This window comes from Culex quinquefasciatus, chromosome 1, assembly GCF_015732765.1.
Source record: "Culex quinquefasciatus strain JHB chromosome 1, VPISU_Cqui_1.0_pri_paternal, whole genome shotgun sequence".
Lineage (NCBI taxonomy): Eukaryota > Metazoa > Arthropoda > Insecta > Diptera > Culicidae > Culex > Culex quinquefasciatus.
Genome location: NC_051861.1, coordinates 37,828,998 through 37,845,593, shown reverse-complemented (window position 1 = coordinate 37,845,593; position 16,596 = coordinate 37,828,998). Strand labels below are relative to the sequence as shown.

The following is a 16,596-nucleotide window of genomic DNA, read 5'->3' as shown; positions in this document are numbered from 1 at the left end:
ACTCAAAGCGTGTTCTAGCGTGTTGCTCGTACTGACTCAGAGCAAGGGTGAGATGTAGGTGTAAGGGCAGTGCGTGTTCGTCGGGAACCTGGTGCATAAGATCGGTCAAGGCCCGTTCTTACACTGAAAATTGCGAATTGCGAATTGCGAATTTATAATTTTATAATTTTAGACTTTTAAAATTTTAGATTGCTATAATTTTGTTAAAAAAAATAAAATTTAATTTCAATTTTATTTTTTTAAAATCATTTTGTCGATAGCTGTCGAACGAACTATTTCATAGTTTCAAACATTACAATTTCTCACCCAGGACGACTACGCCAAAACGGACATCATCGAGGGCCAAATGCAGGACGTCCGGAACGGGGGCCAACCGGTGTACTACAAGCTGATCCCCGGCAAGCGTGGCCAGCGCTTCGTCCTGTACAAGGGCTACCGCTACTCGTCGGATCGGCTCATCAGCGACGGGCGGATCGCGTGGAAGTGCACCAAGTGCAAGGTGTTTGTGATGATCGGCGGGCGGTTCGCGACGTTCGAGGAACGGGGCGACGAGCACGAACATCCCGTGCTGGAGGAGGACGACGAGTCGATGCCGTACGATGCGTCGCTGGTGGACGCGCTGATGGCGGTCGAGGGGGGAGAGGAGGAGGGGGCGGATGAAGACGGGAGTCAGGATGTGGTGGTGAAGGAAGAGCAGTCGTTGGTGGACGAGGATAGCCAGGAGGCGGATGGTGAGGGAGAGGAGGGCGAGGAAGAGGATGAGGGCGAGGACGACGAGCTGATCATTCCGGAAGTGATGGTGGAGTGAGCAGGAGTTTAAGGTTTTCGTTAGATTTTAAGGTAAGTTATGTTCTGTCTTTTCTTCAGAAACAGTCAGTAGAGAATAAGTTTGGGCTGCACGAATGGTTTTGCAATCAATTTTTATCGTGTCATTAAATGTGTAAATATTTGGAAAAATTGTCAAAAAGTTGCAGTGTCAAGCTGTTATTTTATATCACCTTCCCCGAACATCATAAAAAAAACAGGCTAATGTCGGACCGACACTTTCACCTGCGGAGTCGATCAGACTATTTTTGGTGATTTTTTATGAAACGTTTCATCAGTGAATTTTCTCATGCCATGTCGGTGAAAAGTTTGACCGGGATTGACACTTCTTCGCCAAATTTTAGCCAGACATGTGCCATTAAATTTGAGCGATGAAATGATTCTTAAAAACGTTACTTAATCCACCTTTAGGTGGTTGGTGCCTTCCTCTTATTTATAGTGATTCCAACCCCCCTAAAATGTCCACATGTATATGGATCTCCCCTAATAAACATAAGTGATGAGTAAAAAAATAGACTACCTACAGACTTTTTGTCAAGATTATACAGACACGACCTTTGAAGAAAATGGCATCCCTCTACATGGCTTTTTCGTGGCGATCAGACCCGACCAGTTGAGGTTATGTGAATTCAGACCATTTTTTAAACTGCTTGTAATTTAAGATAGGTAAGTCAGATCTTGAAAATTCTTACTCCACCTAAAAGGTCTTCTCATATGCTTTCTAAAAATACATAACATGTGAGGGTTTCATGGAAAAACCACCCTTTTTAGCATAATTTTAATTTAATATGAAACAGTTTTTTAACATAACTTTTTAAATACATGATAAAACTGCATTAATTTAAATAGCAGCTTAGGGGACGTTAAGACGGATCGATTAAATCCATTCCGGCCAAAATCGGTTGAGCCTATGACGAGTTATTCCAGTGACATTGATTTGGTACACATGTCTACATACAGCCAAACACACAGACATTTGCTCAGGTGGTGATTCTGAGTCGATATGTACAAATGAAGGTAGGTCTAGGAGGTCTAATTAAAAAGTTCATTTTTCGAGTGATTTTATAGCCTTCCCTCAGTAAGGTGAGGAAGGTAAAAATCGAGAAACTTGAAATTCAAAAATAAAACATCGAAAATGATAAAGTTCAAAAAAAAAAAAGTAAAATTCAAAAACTCTAAAATTTAAAAATTTAAAAAAAAACTGAAAGTGTAAAACTAAAAAAAATCGAAAGATTCAACAAAAAAAAAAATCATCAATAAAAAAAACATTTTTTTTAATATTTAAAAAAACTTAATTTAAAAAAAATATTTTTTTAAATTGTTTGTGTTGTTCATTGTTGTTTGTTATAGTAAACAAGCCTTACTCGACAAACTTCGTTCTGCCATTTTTTCGCTTGTTGACGTTTTTTTGATTTTTTTGCTTTTTCAGCCTCCTGTGATCAAAATATGATTTTACGTAACTTTCTCCATACAATTTGCCGATGTTCCGGAATCGGTTCCAGAGAGGCCAAAGTGTCAATTAGTTAGCGTAAGAACCTTCCTTGGGCTTATACGAACCCAACGTAACAAAAAGCACCTCGATCCGACGCTCCGCATTGAACTGACTCGCGTTCGAACAAAATCGTCGATTTTTTTTATATATAGATTTAAATTTTGAATTAAAAAAAAAAGTTTTTAAAATTTATAAAATTTATGAAATTATTGAAATAAAAAAAATATATTCTTTTAAAGTTGTAAATTTTTTTAAATTTTTAATTTTTTTGGAATTTTTTACTTTTTTTTTAATTTTGGAATATTTTTAAATGTTTATTTTAAATCTTAAATTATAGTTTTTTTTAATTTTTAAAGTTTTTGAAATGTTAGATTTTTTAAAATTTTTTTAAAGCTTTTGTTTTTTAATTTATTAACACTTTTTTTTATCTCATTGATTTTTTTTCAAATTTTTTATGATTTTTGAAATAAAAAAAAATGGGTGTTATTTTTATTTTATTTTGAAGAGTTATATTTTTAAAATTTTGAAAAAAGTTAATTAGCCCCCTGGGTTCGAAAAATCAGGAAATAGAAGTCTAACCAACTGTAAACAGTTGAGAATGCATTTTCTTTCTGCGTTTAAAATCATATTTAGCAGGTCTGGGATCGATAAAAAATATTTTCAATTTTCGGCGAAAAAAAGCTCTTTAATACTTGTATATTTTGAAAAGCAATGTAAAATTACCCTTTTTCATTCAAATATTGAGACCATGGTTTGTTATTTCAATCTTTATATTTTTTTGTTGATGTCAATTTAAAATGCATCCCCTGCGTTCAGAATATTTTTTAGCATGTTTGGGTTGATTTTAATTAAAAACCTTTGATTTTTTTTTAAATTTTCGATGTTTAACTAATGATTGCAAAATAACCAAACTAGTGAAAAAGGCTTTTTAAAACACCTTTTCCATGCAAATGTTGAAACTATGGCATTTTTATTTACTTTTTTTATTTATTTTTATATTTTTTCGACCTCCCCCTCGACCCCGGCAAGAGCCGAGGGACAAAAACTTTCAAATCAAAAAGATTATCTCGGCACTGGCTGAACCGATTTGGACCGTTTTAGTCTCATTCGGTCCGTCTTGGGGTCCCATAAGTCGCTATTGAAAATTATAAAGTTTAGTTTAGTACTTCAAAAGTTATGCTAAAAAAACGATTTTAACAAAAGACCGGAAGATTGTAAAAAGGGTGGTTTTTGTGAGAATGTTATACATTTTTAGAAAGGTATTCAAAAGACATTTCCAACGAGTTCAAAAGATTGAAGATCTGACAACCCTATCAAAAGTTATAAACACTTATGTGTTATTTGTGCACTTTTTGGAGGCCGGATCTCACATATTTTGATGAGAACGTTGTCCGGATCTAAATGTGAGGAAGGCACCAACCACCTTAGTGTGGATTAAGTAACTTTTTTTAAATATTTTTGTGCTTTAATTTAATGTTTCCAACTTTCAGGGTTCGGAGCAATGAAAAGAGATAACATTTTGTTAGGTTTTGCATACAACTTTATTTCTTCTGTCTTTTAAATATTATGACAATCATGTATCTTTACTGTATAAAAAACAAATCCAAAGACATTATTCGATAAGTTTGGTTTTCCTGTTCATTTAATCTGGTATCATTGTGTTAACATGGGTTGGACCAATTACAGTTTCAAACATTTAAATTTTCTTAACAAGCAACAAGAAAGTATCTCTTTCCTCTTTACGTAGTACGGTTTTGTCATTTGAGCAAAGCTCATTTCAACTTATCTGAATTGAAGTTAAGGGTTTTTAAAGTTAGGCGGTTTTCCCTTACTCAAGTTGGCTGAACTGATTTTCATTGAGGTATTTTTGTGTGAACAATTTTTTCTAACATCTACGGGAAGCAAAATCTCAGTGCATCGCGACTACGACTACCACTACTCTACCCACTTCTGCAGCTACTCAATCTGTAAATTTTTCCTAAGAATGTGTGTAAAGTGCGTGTAAAAGTTGCTCTAATGCAAGACAATTTGAATCGCTACGTTTAGTTTCTTTCCCTAAAATTGTGCCTCTAAAAAGATGGAGTCCCTCTAGCGGAACGAAATCAAACCCTTCCACTTAACTATTCGACGAACACACGAACACGGATTATGTTTGTTTGGACCTGTTACAATCTAGAACATCGAGAGCACCACTATTGCACCACTGCCACCACCCATTTTTGCTGTATTCGATTGTTGCCCCGTTCAAAGCATCGCCGTGAAAGATTACAAATCTCTAGAACCTCTTTTTCCTACCTAAGCTTCGGCAAATATTCGTCTCGTTTTTTTTTTTGCATTTCTTTTTACAACCCGGGACTAAACCAGCTCTACTTGGCAGCCTTCTTCTCCTCGGTGGGGGCCGGAGCAGCCTCAACGGCCCGGGTTTTGCCGCCCAAGTAGTGATACTCGACGAAGCGGCCACCCTGCAGGCCCTGGGCGGTAAAGTTTGTGATGTGACAGCCAAACAGGAGCAGGTTCCGGGGGGTGACGCGCCACGCGAAGCGCATAAAGACCAGCGAGTACAGACAGAGGGCTGTGGGGACAGAGAAAAGAGATTTTTTTAGGGTTAGTTGTTAGAAAGTGAGCAGGTTACAGCGCGAATAGCGCAAAATTTGCATATTCTTGGTTTTTTGGTCATATAATACAGTATTTGTTCACTAAAAGCTACCAGGGGAACATCGATGCATTACGTACATCCATTTTCAACTAATTTTTGATCTTTAAAAAGAATTGTAAAAAAGAACTCGTAAAATTTTAGAAAATGTATGGAATGGAAGTTTTACTTGTTTTTTGAGACTTTGCCAATGTTTTTAAAAAATGTAGTTTTGTTTAGGTGTCAACTTTGTCTGTGTTTTTTACTAACATTTCCTATATTTTAAGTAAAAAGAAGTGTGTAGTAATTTTTCTAGAGTCCTAGACTATTTCTCTACGCATTTATTTACAATTTAATTGCCATTTTATAGCAGAAAATGTGAAAAACAAGTAAATAATTAAAAAGTGGTATAAAAACATGATAACATTAGATAGGCAAAACGTAATGATAGGAGGTGTTAGAATAGGCCAAATACTACCAAAAACAAACATAAACTAAACAAGATAAATGCAAATTAAAATGCTAAAAATGTAACAAGAAAGTAAAGTTTTTCGTAGAACAAAAATTGCCAAAACGACCTCCTAAACACGGGAAAACTAAAAATTTAAAAAAAAAATTGCACAGTAAAGGGTTAAACAACACCCAGTTACCGAACAAGTACTGTATATTTTATTTTTTAAGTTTTGCGAAGATATTAAGAATTTTACAATTCCGGAGTTTTTTTTTTTTTTTTGAAAGGTCCAGTAAACCAAATTTCCAGTTTTTGCATTTTGGGTGTTTTTGAAACCGTCTTGTAGCCCAGTCACCGAATGCTGTTCGTTAAGTGGGCTGAACGAAAAATAACGAGGGGACTACCAATGCATGCCAGCTTCTTGATGAAATATAAAAATAAAAGTTTGAAATAAGTTCTTTTTTTATTTATTGAACATGATTTTTGCATCCAATAACCTCTCGGTTATTTCGGCTTGTTTTGGTTTTTTGACGTTTGTCTGCTTTTTAACTGGGCTACGGCCCAGTTATCGAGCGCCCTGTTAAAAAGCAGCCCAGTTACCGAACAACTACTGTATTGAATTTAGAAAAATCATATTCATATTCATTGCAAACAATATCTGGAACACGAAAAAGGGCGGATAAGCATTTTGACAGCCGAAACCGTTTTGATAATTACAAGACAACAAGTACATTTTTCCCAAAACTCGCAGTGCTAACAATAGCTGGCACGACGATGGCCGATTTTCAACATTTTTATCTTTAAATGGTTTGAGAATAAATAAAAATAACATGCCAAAACTTAGCCTTAAACTTGTAATCAAACAGATCTTATAAGAGAATGCCCTGATTTACAGTTTAAATTTACAGGATAAAATTACAGTTACAATTAGGTACAAATAACGTAACTTAGTCCACCTTTAGGTGGTTGGTGCCCCTCACCTAATTAGACAGCTTGCATAAACAACACTTTAAAATATTGAGAGATCAATATGTAAATGTTCAAAAGGTTAAAATAAAAAAAACGGTAAGATTCATAAAGCACTACGAAAAAAATCAGATTAGGAAAGTTAAAATGAAAACTTTAAATTTTATTATGTGCACTCTGAAGCCGGCTGTATGAGTTTAAACACAACAATCTAACAATTTAGCTAATTTAGTACAAAAACCCAAACAATTAAACAAACTTACACATCACCCGCAATACCTTCCGAGGTATATCCTAGGGTCTTACCTTTCTACTAAAGTTGAGTCCAAAACCTTCCTACAAACATCTATACCACTAAGGTTACACAGGGATCCTTGCGCACTTTAGATAGGTGTTTACTACAGCCCGGGAGCATGTTGACAGCTCCCATACAAACTGAGCGTACCCCGTTTTGTGGGCCCAGTGGGCCTAAGATAGCGGCCTTCGATATTATCTAGTCAAACTTTTGAAGATGGCGAATAGTTTAAATAAATATAGTTTTTGCCTTGTTTTGGTTTAAATCGACGAAATTAGCATTCTGGAATCATTTTCTTTAAAAACTAGTTTAGAGATACGCCACGTTCAAATATTTGTCTAGAACAGTTGAAGAGAGCGTGCCGCAAAAGCCGTCACGAAAAAAAAGTTTCCTATGCTAATTTTAAGTTGCGTATTTGATGGGCCGACTCCGACGAGGCCCACTTGCCATCTGTCGGTGAATACGCGCAACTCACGAAAACTGTCATCTTAGGGTCCGGTTGGTTTACTAACATTTCTTCCGTTCCCCAAAGGATAGCTTATACCCGGCAAGGACCCCCTTATGCCCCTTACACACTCATCAAAAGATGGAGACATGGTATCTCCCGTGTTGGATTATTGTTCCGGATGAGGGTCTAACACAACCACACCAAACAGTGGGATAAGCGTTGTGGAGCCATCCGTGGATAGGGCGTCTTAAAATGCTAATGCTAATGCTAATGACGGCATTAGACAGCTTGCGAGCATTTTTTTTCATTAAATTGTTTTTATTAGGTCCTTTTCGGTACTGGGACCTGGTTAGGAGCGAGTCGGCTTTTGTAATTACATTGTTCTTAAAACTAAGAGTAATTACAGAGGATCTTGTGTGTAAATGTTAGTGGGAGGGGAGCCGATTACCCGCGGCCTACTCGGGGTTAGTAGGGAAGGGATTGATGTTAAAAGACAAGGCGTAGGAAGGGGGATTGTGTAGGGGTCTTGGTTGGCTCTGCTGGCCTTTGCTTTTTCATCAGCCGCAACTCGGTGTCCAGCTGCTGGGACGCGATATTGCTCTGCTTCCGGTGCAACCAGAAACGACGGCTTTGTGTGAAGGCGAGTTATACTAACTGAAGGAAAACTAACTGAAGAAAAACTAAATGGATATTTTGGAATCTAAGAGGAACTGATGATCGCATCGGGATTTCTGGTGGTCTTCCTCGGGCCCTGAGGGTATCTTTCAACTTAATTCTGTGAACATGGTGATCTGGACACGCCCATACCAGATGGTCGATGTCCTGATAACCCTGCCCACAGTCGCATAAGTTCGTATCACTCATGTTGATACGGTAAAGATGAGCCTTGGACGAGTAGGGTACGTTATCCATTAGTGGACCCCTTTCCTATAGTGGACCCTCTGAAGGGTTTTTGATGAAAAATTCAATAAAATCACAATTTCAAGCGTGTTTTTGTCTACAAATAATTTATTTGGCAAGTTCAGCATCATTTAAAACAATGTTGGCTGATATTGACGTGTCCTTTCAGCCAAAATAAGTGTTTTGAGTTCGACATCTGAAATCAGCCATGGCCACTAGCATTTTCACAACAAAACTGCATTTATATTTTATGATTGAATCAACTATCCAATCATTTTTTGACTGATTATTCAACTTCAGCAGGTCGAAATAATGTAAGTTTAAGTACACAGAAAAAAATATGTAAAACTACACTTAATGTAAACCTTGAAATAAATGTAAAATTGGTTAATGTAAAATTGAAAATTAATGTAAATAGTTAAATATCATGTAAAACCAGGTTATGTAAAATCTAATCGAATGTAAATGACGCATCTCATGTAAATTATCTTAAACTGCCACATTTTGCCAAAACAAAAATCATGTAAATTGTAAAACTAGTGTAATATTTTCTAAATGTAAATTTGAAAAGCATGTAAATTTCAATTTTAAACCTTTATTGAAAAATGACAGCTGGCCGAACCGAAACATTCATTCAAGTGTTTCGAGTGATGTGAAGGATGGTGGAGGTAACTTTAAATTTGGGGATGTTTTTAAACAGAATACGCCTTTGGGTAGGCACATCGGATGCAGACGCAGTGCAACATACTGCAACTGGTGCAACCATAATCTTCGCTGGGGGGAGAAACGTCAATATTCAAAACAAAACAAACGGAACAGCTGTTGATATCCAATTCGAAGAAAAAGGTGAGCGGAATTTGATTGGAGGTAGGTTTTGTGTTTAATTAAGTATGGAATATAGCAATATTTATTATCTTTTTAGGAAAAACAATCACAGGGCAGGACCTTCAAGGGCAACTCAAAATTAACAGCGCTGGCCGTCCACTAGGCCGCGGAAAACTATCGATGAAGGCCATTCTGAAGGGTGAGATGTTCAAGCAGCTGGTTTCGCTTGATGTGTTCGAGTCGTACCTAAACTCAATCAGGCGGGACCCCGGAATCTGCTGCACCAGGATAAGTTTGGTCTCGGAGTCCAAGACGCGGTTCAACGGAGTCTCGTTAATCCATCTTGAATGAAGGGTGAGTAAAGCGACATATCAACCTGTAATCCTTTTCATAGTTTATCATAATCTTCACCTATTATCTGGACAATTCTTGCTTTAAGAACTCGTGCAGGACAACGATGCTCCGGCCCGGATAATACCGTTCATCAGACGTCGTACCGCAGCACGGTTATGTCAGTTGTCGTTGTCCGTGAGCATTCCTGGACAGCAAATCGTTAACTGCCGCAAGAACCTTACTGGCAACGATCTGGTGACCATGTATCTGCCCAAGCTAGGTGCGCAGTGCAAGTTCTACAACGAGCGTATGTTCGGCTTCAGCCTGGTGAGTTCCGGCTCATTAACAAAATTCATAGGAATTGACAATTTTCTCCTTTTTTACAGTGATGGAAGTGGTCCCGTTCCCGGAACTCCACAAGGCATCTATCTAATGATGTTCGGGGGTTAGTCCAGTTTATTCTTCACGACGTGTCGTGTCGAAGTGGTTCAAGACGGCAATGGCAGGCGACTGTTCCGCCACCACCGGGTTCGCCTCGACAGAGTTTGCCTTTGACAAGGGTTTTACCGACAGCGGGCTGGACAAGACGTTCCGCTCATTGTACATGTCCACTTCGGTTGGTACGCACGTTGAAATGTTCCATTGGAATGTGTTTTATACCCATGTTTCCCATGGATTCTCTGGTTGAACTTTTATTCGTTGGCAGGTGCAGCTGGGGTCGAAGGTCAATCTTCGCTTGCACCTGGCCTTGCTAAAAAGGCCAAGCTAACGTTCGGATCGCTCCTGCAGCTGTACGAGCCTCAAACGTTGGCTGCATGGTGGAGCGTCCAGCAGTGGTAGTAGTGAATCTGGGCTCCACACTACGTTGGCGTTGGCCGAGGTCGAAGTGACCTGAAACGCGAACTTGTCGGTGGATGAGCGAGTTGGCGAGAAATGATGTCGAGTGCGTCAAGAACCCCAAGTGGCTGGCCGCGATCGGCAGCCGTGCAACGATTTCATCTACGACGGTCCAGAAACATCGGAATTATGACTTGTCCTCTGAACCTATAGAGTTGGTCCACGGATGACTTTTGGAAATCGATGCACGGGTAAGAGGCCTACTAAAAGTTACAAAGCTCATTAGCTACAAATTTTGTTACCAATTATTAAAAACTTGGAAATTTTTTGTTTATTCTTAATTACTGGTATTGCTCCGTTGGATCTAGAATTCGATAAATTAAATCGAATTTTTCATCCAGCTGAGCAAAAAAAAAAATTTCGGTTTGGTAAATTTACATCGTTTTTGTTGGAAATTTACACGATTTCAATATATTTTGATTGGAAACATTTACAATGAAAAACATGTAAATTTTCAATGAATCTAATGTAAATATACATCATTTATCATGATACCTTTTGGTACATGATAAATGATGTAAATCTACAGGAATATTTTTTTCTTTGTAACTTTACTAAAATAAAACGAAGAACTGCTCATTTTCGAGCAAAAATTAGGGGGGTCCAATATAGGACAACGAAAATCCAAACTTTTACTAAAGTGGACCCCTGTTAATTTAACTTACAAAAATAAAGAAAACTGTGTATTTAAGCAAAAGTTTCTCTTAAACATACAAAGAATGCTTGTTGTAATCAACTTAAACGCATATTTTTTCAATTATGAGTATAAATATAGCTGTTTTTATGTTAAAAGTACAGTCGACTCTCTGGCTGTCGATCTTCTCGATATCAATATTGCTCCTGCTGTCAATAAATTTTTCAGTCCCTTCAGTTTGCATACTTTGATTTTCTTCATTCCTCAATATTCTCTTTTGTTCGACGACCCTTTTCCTCGACGGTCCCTAGGAACATGATTGAATGAAAATTACACTCAAAATAATCCACACGTTGATGCTACCTGAAAAATCACGTAACCCCGATTTTCCCCTCGCTAGGCTCGTTTTACGTGACACACGTAAAAATAATGTGAAAGTGTACTGGCAAAAAAAAGTTTTCACGTTGATGTTACGTGAAAAGCCTTATGGTATTTTTCCACTAGGGTTTTCCATGTAGTTTTTATGTGTTTTGAAATGTAACTTCAACGGAACTCGAGTGCGCCATTCGGCGAAATTTCTACGTGATTATTTTAGTATGAAAATTGATGGCGTCCGGCGAAGACCTGCTGCCGAACTTGTTCTCGCAAAATATCATCAAAAAAAGAACAGACGGTAAGTTAAATAAAGTTTTAATGATTTTATTTATAAATAATCATAGAAATATTTTTGCAGCGGCCGAATTCTGGAAGCAGCATACTTTTACCGGTGGCCACTTGATTCTGGCCCGTTCTAATATAAGCGGCTGGTCGTGGTGAACGACGCAACCGAAAATGTCACGGACATTGCGGACACTTGCCTGGGTGCGAGGTTGCTTTGCGGCCATCTTCTCGTCGGCCTTGGCCAGTGTGGTGCCCGCGCCAAAGTTGTTCGAAGCAGCAAGTTGTATCCGGCAAGACCAACGAACCCGTGCACGGAATTCGAGAGCTGAACGTGGTCGCCCCAATCATCTTTAACATCTTCCTGGCCACGCCATCCTGGCCAACCATCCGAGCACCCAACTTGATCGGAAACTTTGCCTAGTTGCTCTCAAAGTACCTGCCCCTGGTGATGTGCAGCCACGTTAACGTGGCACAGACAGAAGTACCACAACTAACGACAACGACTTCGAAACGGGTTCCCGTGCGGCCACGAAGTATAGCGGAAACAGAAAGCTACGTACGAACGTCTTCCTGCTCGGTTTCATGAGAGACTGGACCATTCTTTATAAATGTTAGCAAAGGAAAATTGAATAAAACTATGATTTAAATTGAAACTAGAACTGCATTTCTTGTTTTTTTTCTGCTTGATAAAAAAAAATATCAGAAATTAGACCACATTAGTACTAGAAGGTTCCTATAATGTTTACTACAACAAACATGTAGAAATCATCAATTGATTCATTTAGCTTTTACGTGTGAAGCACGTAGAAACGACGTGAATTGATCTGGCCAAGCAAATTCCGTTTCTACTAGGGCCGCCTCGTAGAAGTTACGTGAAAACTCTAGTGGAAAAATACCACATAGCTTTTCACGTAACTTCAACGTGAATGTTTTTTTGAGTGTATATTCTGGCTATCGATATGGTTACGTGTCATGGCCTCCAATGATGTGATTATCTAGAAGCGAAGTTTTACGAACATAAGTTTGACGTTTGTGCTGTGTTCCGGTTCGAAGTTGTCTCCATCTCTTATCCCGAAAATGTCGCCCCGGCCAGATACTCGGAGGAAACTAACGGTTTTGACCGTTCACGAGCGGATGAAGATTATTGAAAAGCACGCAGCTGGCTGGAAGATCGGTGCAATCTCGGAAACTTACGGCGTCCCTCAAAGCACCGTGTCCACTGTCGTCAAAAACAAGGAGAAGTGGATTTCGATGCAAGACAAGGGCAATCTTCGAAAGCCACGAGCCGTCTCGAACGAACGCCTTGAAAAGGCCATGAAGCTGTTTGTCCAACAAGCGCGGGAAAACAATCTGCCGCTTTCCGGGATCATGATCCGTGAAAAAGCTAAGGATTTCGCCTGTCAGCTCGGCTTTAGTGAGTTCAAAGGAAGCGCCGGCTGGCTCTCAAAGTTCGCAAAACGGCAAAATCTTGCGTTCAAGAAGCTCTGTGGCGAGAGTGCCAGCGTTGATACGAACATGTGCGACGACTTCAAGCAGAAAACGCTGCCGGATCTGGTTCGCGGCTACGATCCGAAGGACATTTACAACGCTGACGAAACTGCCTCGTTCTATAAGTGCCTCCCCGATAAAACCTACACGATGCAGAGTGAGGCGTGCCACGGCGGTAAATACTCCAAGCAACGAATCACCGTCCTGTGCGCCACCAACATGGACGGCTCGGATAAGTTACCGTTGTTGGTGATCGGTAAGAGCAAGAAGCCGCGTTGTTTTAAAAACGTGAAATCTCTCCCCGTAATTTACGAGAGCAACTCGAAAGCCTGGATGACTTCACTCATATTTGAGAAGTGGTTGAACGATCTTGACAGGAAGTTTGGAGAAGAGAATCGGAAGGTGCTGATGTTTGTCGATAATTGCACCGCTCATCCCAAACGCCTTCAAGACAAGCTGATAAACATCAACTTGCAGTTTTTCCCGCCCAACGCGACTTCAGTGCTGCAACCGTTGGACCTTGGAATCATAAAGAATCTTAAGCATTACTATCGCTACTCTTTGGTTAAGCGCAGATTGGATGAAATGGAGCAGAAAAAGGTATTTTTTTAAATATTGAATGAAAAAAAATGTATTTAACTTTAACTTATTTAAAGGATTTCTCCGACATAACCGTTCTGGATGCGATAAAGTACATGTCCAGGAATTGGGCAGCGGACGTGAAACCGTCCACTATCGCCAATTGCTTCGCCAAAGCCGGATTCGTCTGTCCGGATGCTGATCAACAATGGAATGAAGACATCCAGGAAGATCTTCCCACCATTACAGATGATATGATGGCGCACTTGTCCGAAGGTGTCTCATTTTCGGCGTATTGCAATGTTGATGACGATTTGACCACTGCTGAGCTGATGTCGGACGACGACATTCTCGAATTCGTTACTGAGCCAAAATCAGTAAACGGGGAAGACGTCGAAGATACAGAAGACGACCCCAACAGCCATTGGAAGTGACCAGCAGCATGGTTCGTAACACGCTGGGCGCTATGAACAACATTCTGGCGGCTACTGAAAATGTTCCTGCTGAAATGTTTGGAATTTACTATGCGCTTGAACAGTTTCTTCAGCAGAAGTACTGATCGATTTGTTATTGTTGTTGCTTTCTGAATTTATGAACGATTAAATAATATAACTAAGGCTACCAACTGTACGGATTTTTTCCTTACCATACGGATTTTCGAACCTCTTCGCGGATTTTTAACAGGCCGGAATTTTTGTAGGAAATTTTACGCATAATACGGATTTGTACGGAATTTTAACAACTTTTTAATCATTGAATTGCTTTTGATTTGGTCGAAGCTTTTGTTAACTAGAAATTTTTATTTTTCTGTGAGTTTGATTTAAAAGGGAGAGTTTTCCGTGGTTTCCTCAATTCAAACTTGATTATCAATAATTCTAGAGTTTTTTTTAACTATTGTCTTTCATATGTTGATAGGAACTTTAAAAAAACTCTAGAATTGTTCTTTCAGAAATTCCTTACTAAATTTATTTATCTATTTCCAAAGGCTTTCTTAAACTTGTGAAAACATATGAAAATTTGAATTAACAAATCTAGAGTTTTTTTCAAAGGTCCTATAAACTGTTGTGTTTCACATGTTATAGGACCTTTTCAATAAAAAACTCTAGAAAAGTGTTCGTGAAAACACTAAGTACGATAATATTCGTAGAAGCAAACTTGACATTTCGTAAACTTTTAAACGTTTAACAAAAAAAAATCGAAGAACATAATGATTTGATTTAAATCACGGTTTATTTTATGAATACTTTTAAACGTGCATGTCATAAGCACTCTGATAGCATTTTGTGAAATTTGTTTGCTGTAAAAACGACACAGTTTTATATGTTTAATTCTCAAATTTATTAAATTTAATTTATCTAAATAATTCATTGGCAGTTTTTGTTACACCATGGTGTCATATCGGCAAACTGTACGGATTTTTGCTCAGCAAGAGTTGGTAGCCTTAAATATAACTAAGCTTATTATTCACAAAACAAGAAGCAGTTTTATTTATAATTGAATGCGACCTAAGAATACATCGAAGATTTAACTAAACAATTAATTACCTTTGACTTTGTTTTGCTGACAGCTGTACTCCACTTTGCACATTTACAGTTTTAATCTAGTACTCATTTCGCACTGGTTCTATAATTTGATAACTCTTTTCCTCGACGGTCCCTTCAATATTGACAGCCAGAGAGTCGACTGTACCAATATGCTGAAGCCGAAAGAATTTATAATTAATCAAAACTTTAGTTAATGGTACTTAACTAAAGCATCATAGTTGTAGTTTGAAATGATTTTTTATTATAATAAATCAATAACAAAACATTATTTATAAATAATCATGCGTGGTTTTATCAGCAACTGTAAACAAAACTATTTTTTAGTTTCGGTCAATCATTTATGTAATTAATATGGAAAAAATTGCATCCAAATTACTTTTTTAAACTATTTGTATGATTATAGTGGTTTTTGAAACGTTTTCTCGGATCTTTTTCTGAAATAAATGTGTTTAAATGTCTGTTAGGTTTTTTTGTTGTTTAAAGCCAAATTTGTTAACAAAACATAATTGTTCATGATGAAAAGTGAGCAAAATCCAACTTTTATTCATTATATCTATGATTAGACCTACACCATACATCAAAACATCAAATATCGGTTAAATTTGGTATAAAAATAACAGTTTGCCTATAGTGGACCCGGGTCCACAATCGGATTATGGACCCGGGTCCACTATAGGAAAAGGGGGTCCATAACAGGCAAAAAAAACTTTTTTTTTCAAATGGCTATTTTTCTGCTCAAAAACAAAAAACTGATCTAAGTTATCTTTTAAAAATCCAAAACTGTAAGTAAGTGACTAAGTGACTTTCGTCTGCTGCCTTCATAAACTTTACCTAATTATCAACACAGATATTTTACTCCATGTAGCCGATTTAACACCCCGTCACTGTACTCACCCGTGGTCATCGTGCCAGAAATAATCTTAGGATCTTTCTTGATATCCGCAAGCGCCGCAATCGGAATGCCCCAGTTCGCGACCGGTCCCCAAAAGTGCGTACTCATCAGGTACTCCCGGAACTCCTTGCTCTTGAGGCTGTCGATCAGCTTCCGTCCGAGGGCTGCCATTCTGGGGCTGGGATTGTTTACAACTGGGGCTAAAAACAAATCGTTAAATTAGAAAAGAAATTGAACTTGTTGTTTTCGTTGGTCTAAACCAGCGTGGTTTAGGACTAGAAAGTTACTTTCTACGGCTTCACACGAAGATGCTTATCAACGCGCACAGGTTTGCTGGAAAGTGATCGGACGACCCCGCAGAATTATGTAATTTCAACCAATTGACTTCTATTAATACGATTAGCATTTGTGACGTGCTGTGGCACCTTATTTTGGGCAAACAAAATCTGCAAACTTACCAGAGAAGTTAAAAACGTTAATCCGATACGCTAGCGCAACCCTTGAACCGATGGAACGGGGATCGAGGACTGTGGGGTTCGGGGTTCCGTTAACGGGGACCAGGATTGGGAAGGATCGCACAGCTGTAGTTAAACGCACGACTTCGATTGGGTTCGTTCTTTGCCTTCTCGTCGGTGTGTGTAGTGTGGCCTTGGCTGGCTGTTAAATACGTAATCGTGCAGCTATTGGCTGCGGCAAAAGGTAAATGCATTTTTATTAAATAAAAATTTTCATTCA

At 38.4% G+C, this 16,596-nt stretch overlaps 3 protein-coding genes across 7 annotated transcripts in view; 2 read left to right on the top strand and 1 right to left on the bottom strand.

The window, feature by feature from the left end:
• Positions 1 to 4,844, top strand: part of LOC6035071 — a 17,185-nt gene extending 12,341 nt beyond the window's left edge. Inside the window, exons 3-4 of one of the 3 annotated variants that reach the window (XM_038249447.1) lie at positions 311 to 840; positions 4,695 to 4,844. In XM_038249447.1, coding sequence (XP_038105375.1) covers positions 311 to 808 — 498 coding nt within the window. In that variant the 3' untranslated portion in view covers positions 809 to 840; positions 4,695 to 4,844. Of the gene's footprint in view, positions 1 to 310; positions 968 to 3,807; positions 3,916 to 4,694 lie in introns of those variants that run through there. The other 2 variants (XM_038249448.1, XM_038249446.1) reach the window with 2 other exon arrangements.
• On the bottom strand, positions 3,835 to 16,596 carry LOC6035072 (mitochondrial pyruvate carrier 1). 2 transcript variants are annotated; one of them, XM_038249450.1, is made up of 3 exons: positions 16,320 to 16,596; positions 15,864 to 16,061; positions 3,835 to 4,889 (listed from the first exon to the last, which is right to left on the bottom strand). In XM_038249450.1, exons 2-3 carry the CDS (start codon positions 16,030 to 16,032, stop codon positions 4,684 to 4,686), a joined length of 375 nt encoding a protein of 124 aa, XP_038105378.1. In that variant the 5' UTR covers positions 16,033 to 16,061; positions 16,320 to 16,596; the 3' UTR covers positions 3,835 to 4,683. The 2 variants fall into 2 exon arrangements, with proteins under 2 accessions (XP_038105378.1, XP_038105380.1); XM_038249452.1 differs by lacking the exon at positions 16,320 to 16,596 and adding an exon at positions 16,149 to 16,292.
• LOC6037524 lies at positions 8,826 to 10,412 on the top strand. 2 transcript variants are annotated; one of them, XM_038249454.1, is made up of 4 exons: positions 8,826 to 8,876; positions 8,932 to 9,188; positions 9,274 to 9,494; positions 9,554 to 10,412. In XM_038249454.1, exons 2-4 carry the CDS (start codon positions 9,182 to 9,184, stop codon positions 9,554 to 9,556), a joined length of 231 nt encoding a protein of 76 aa, XP_038105382.1. In that variant the 5' UTR covers positions 8,826 to 8,876; positions 8,932 to 9,181; the 3' UTR covers positions 9,557 to 10,412. The 2 variants fall into 2 exon arrangements, with proteins under 2 accessions (XP_038105382.1, XP_038105381.1); XM_038249453.1 differs by having other exon boundaries at positions 9,274 to 10,412.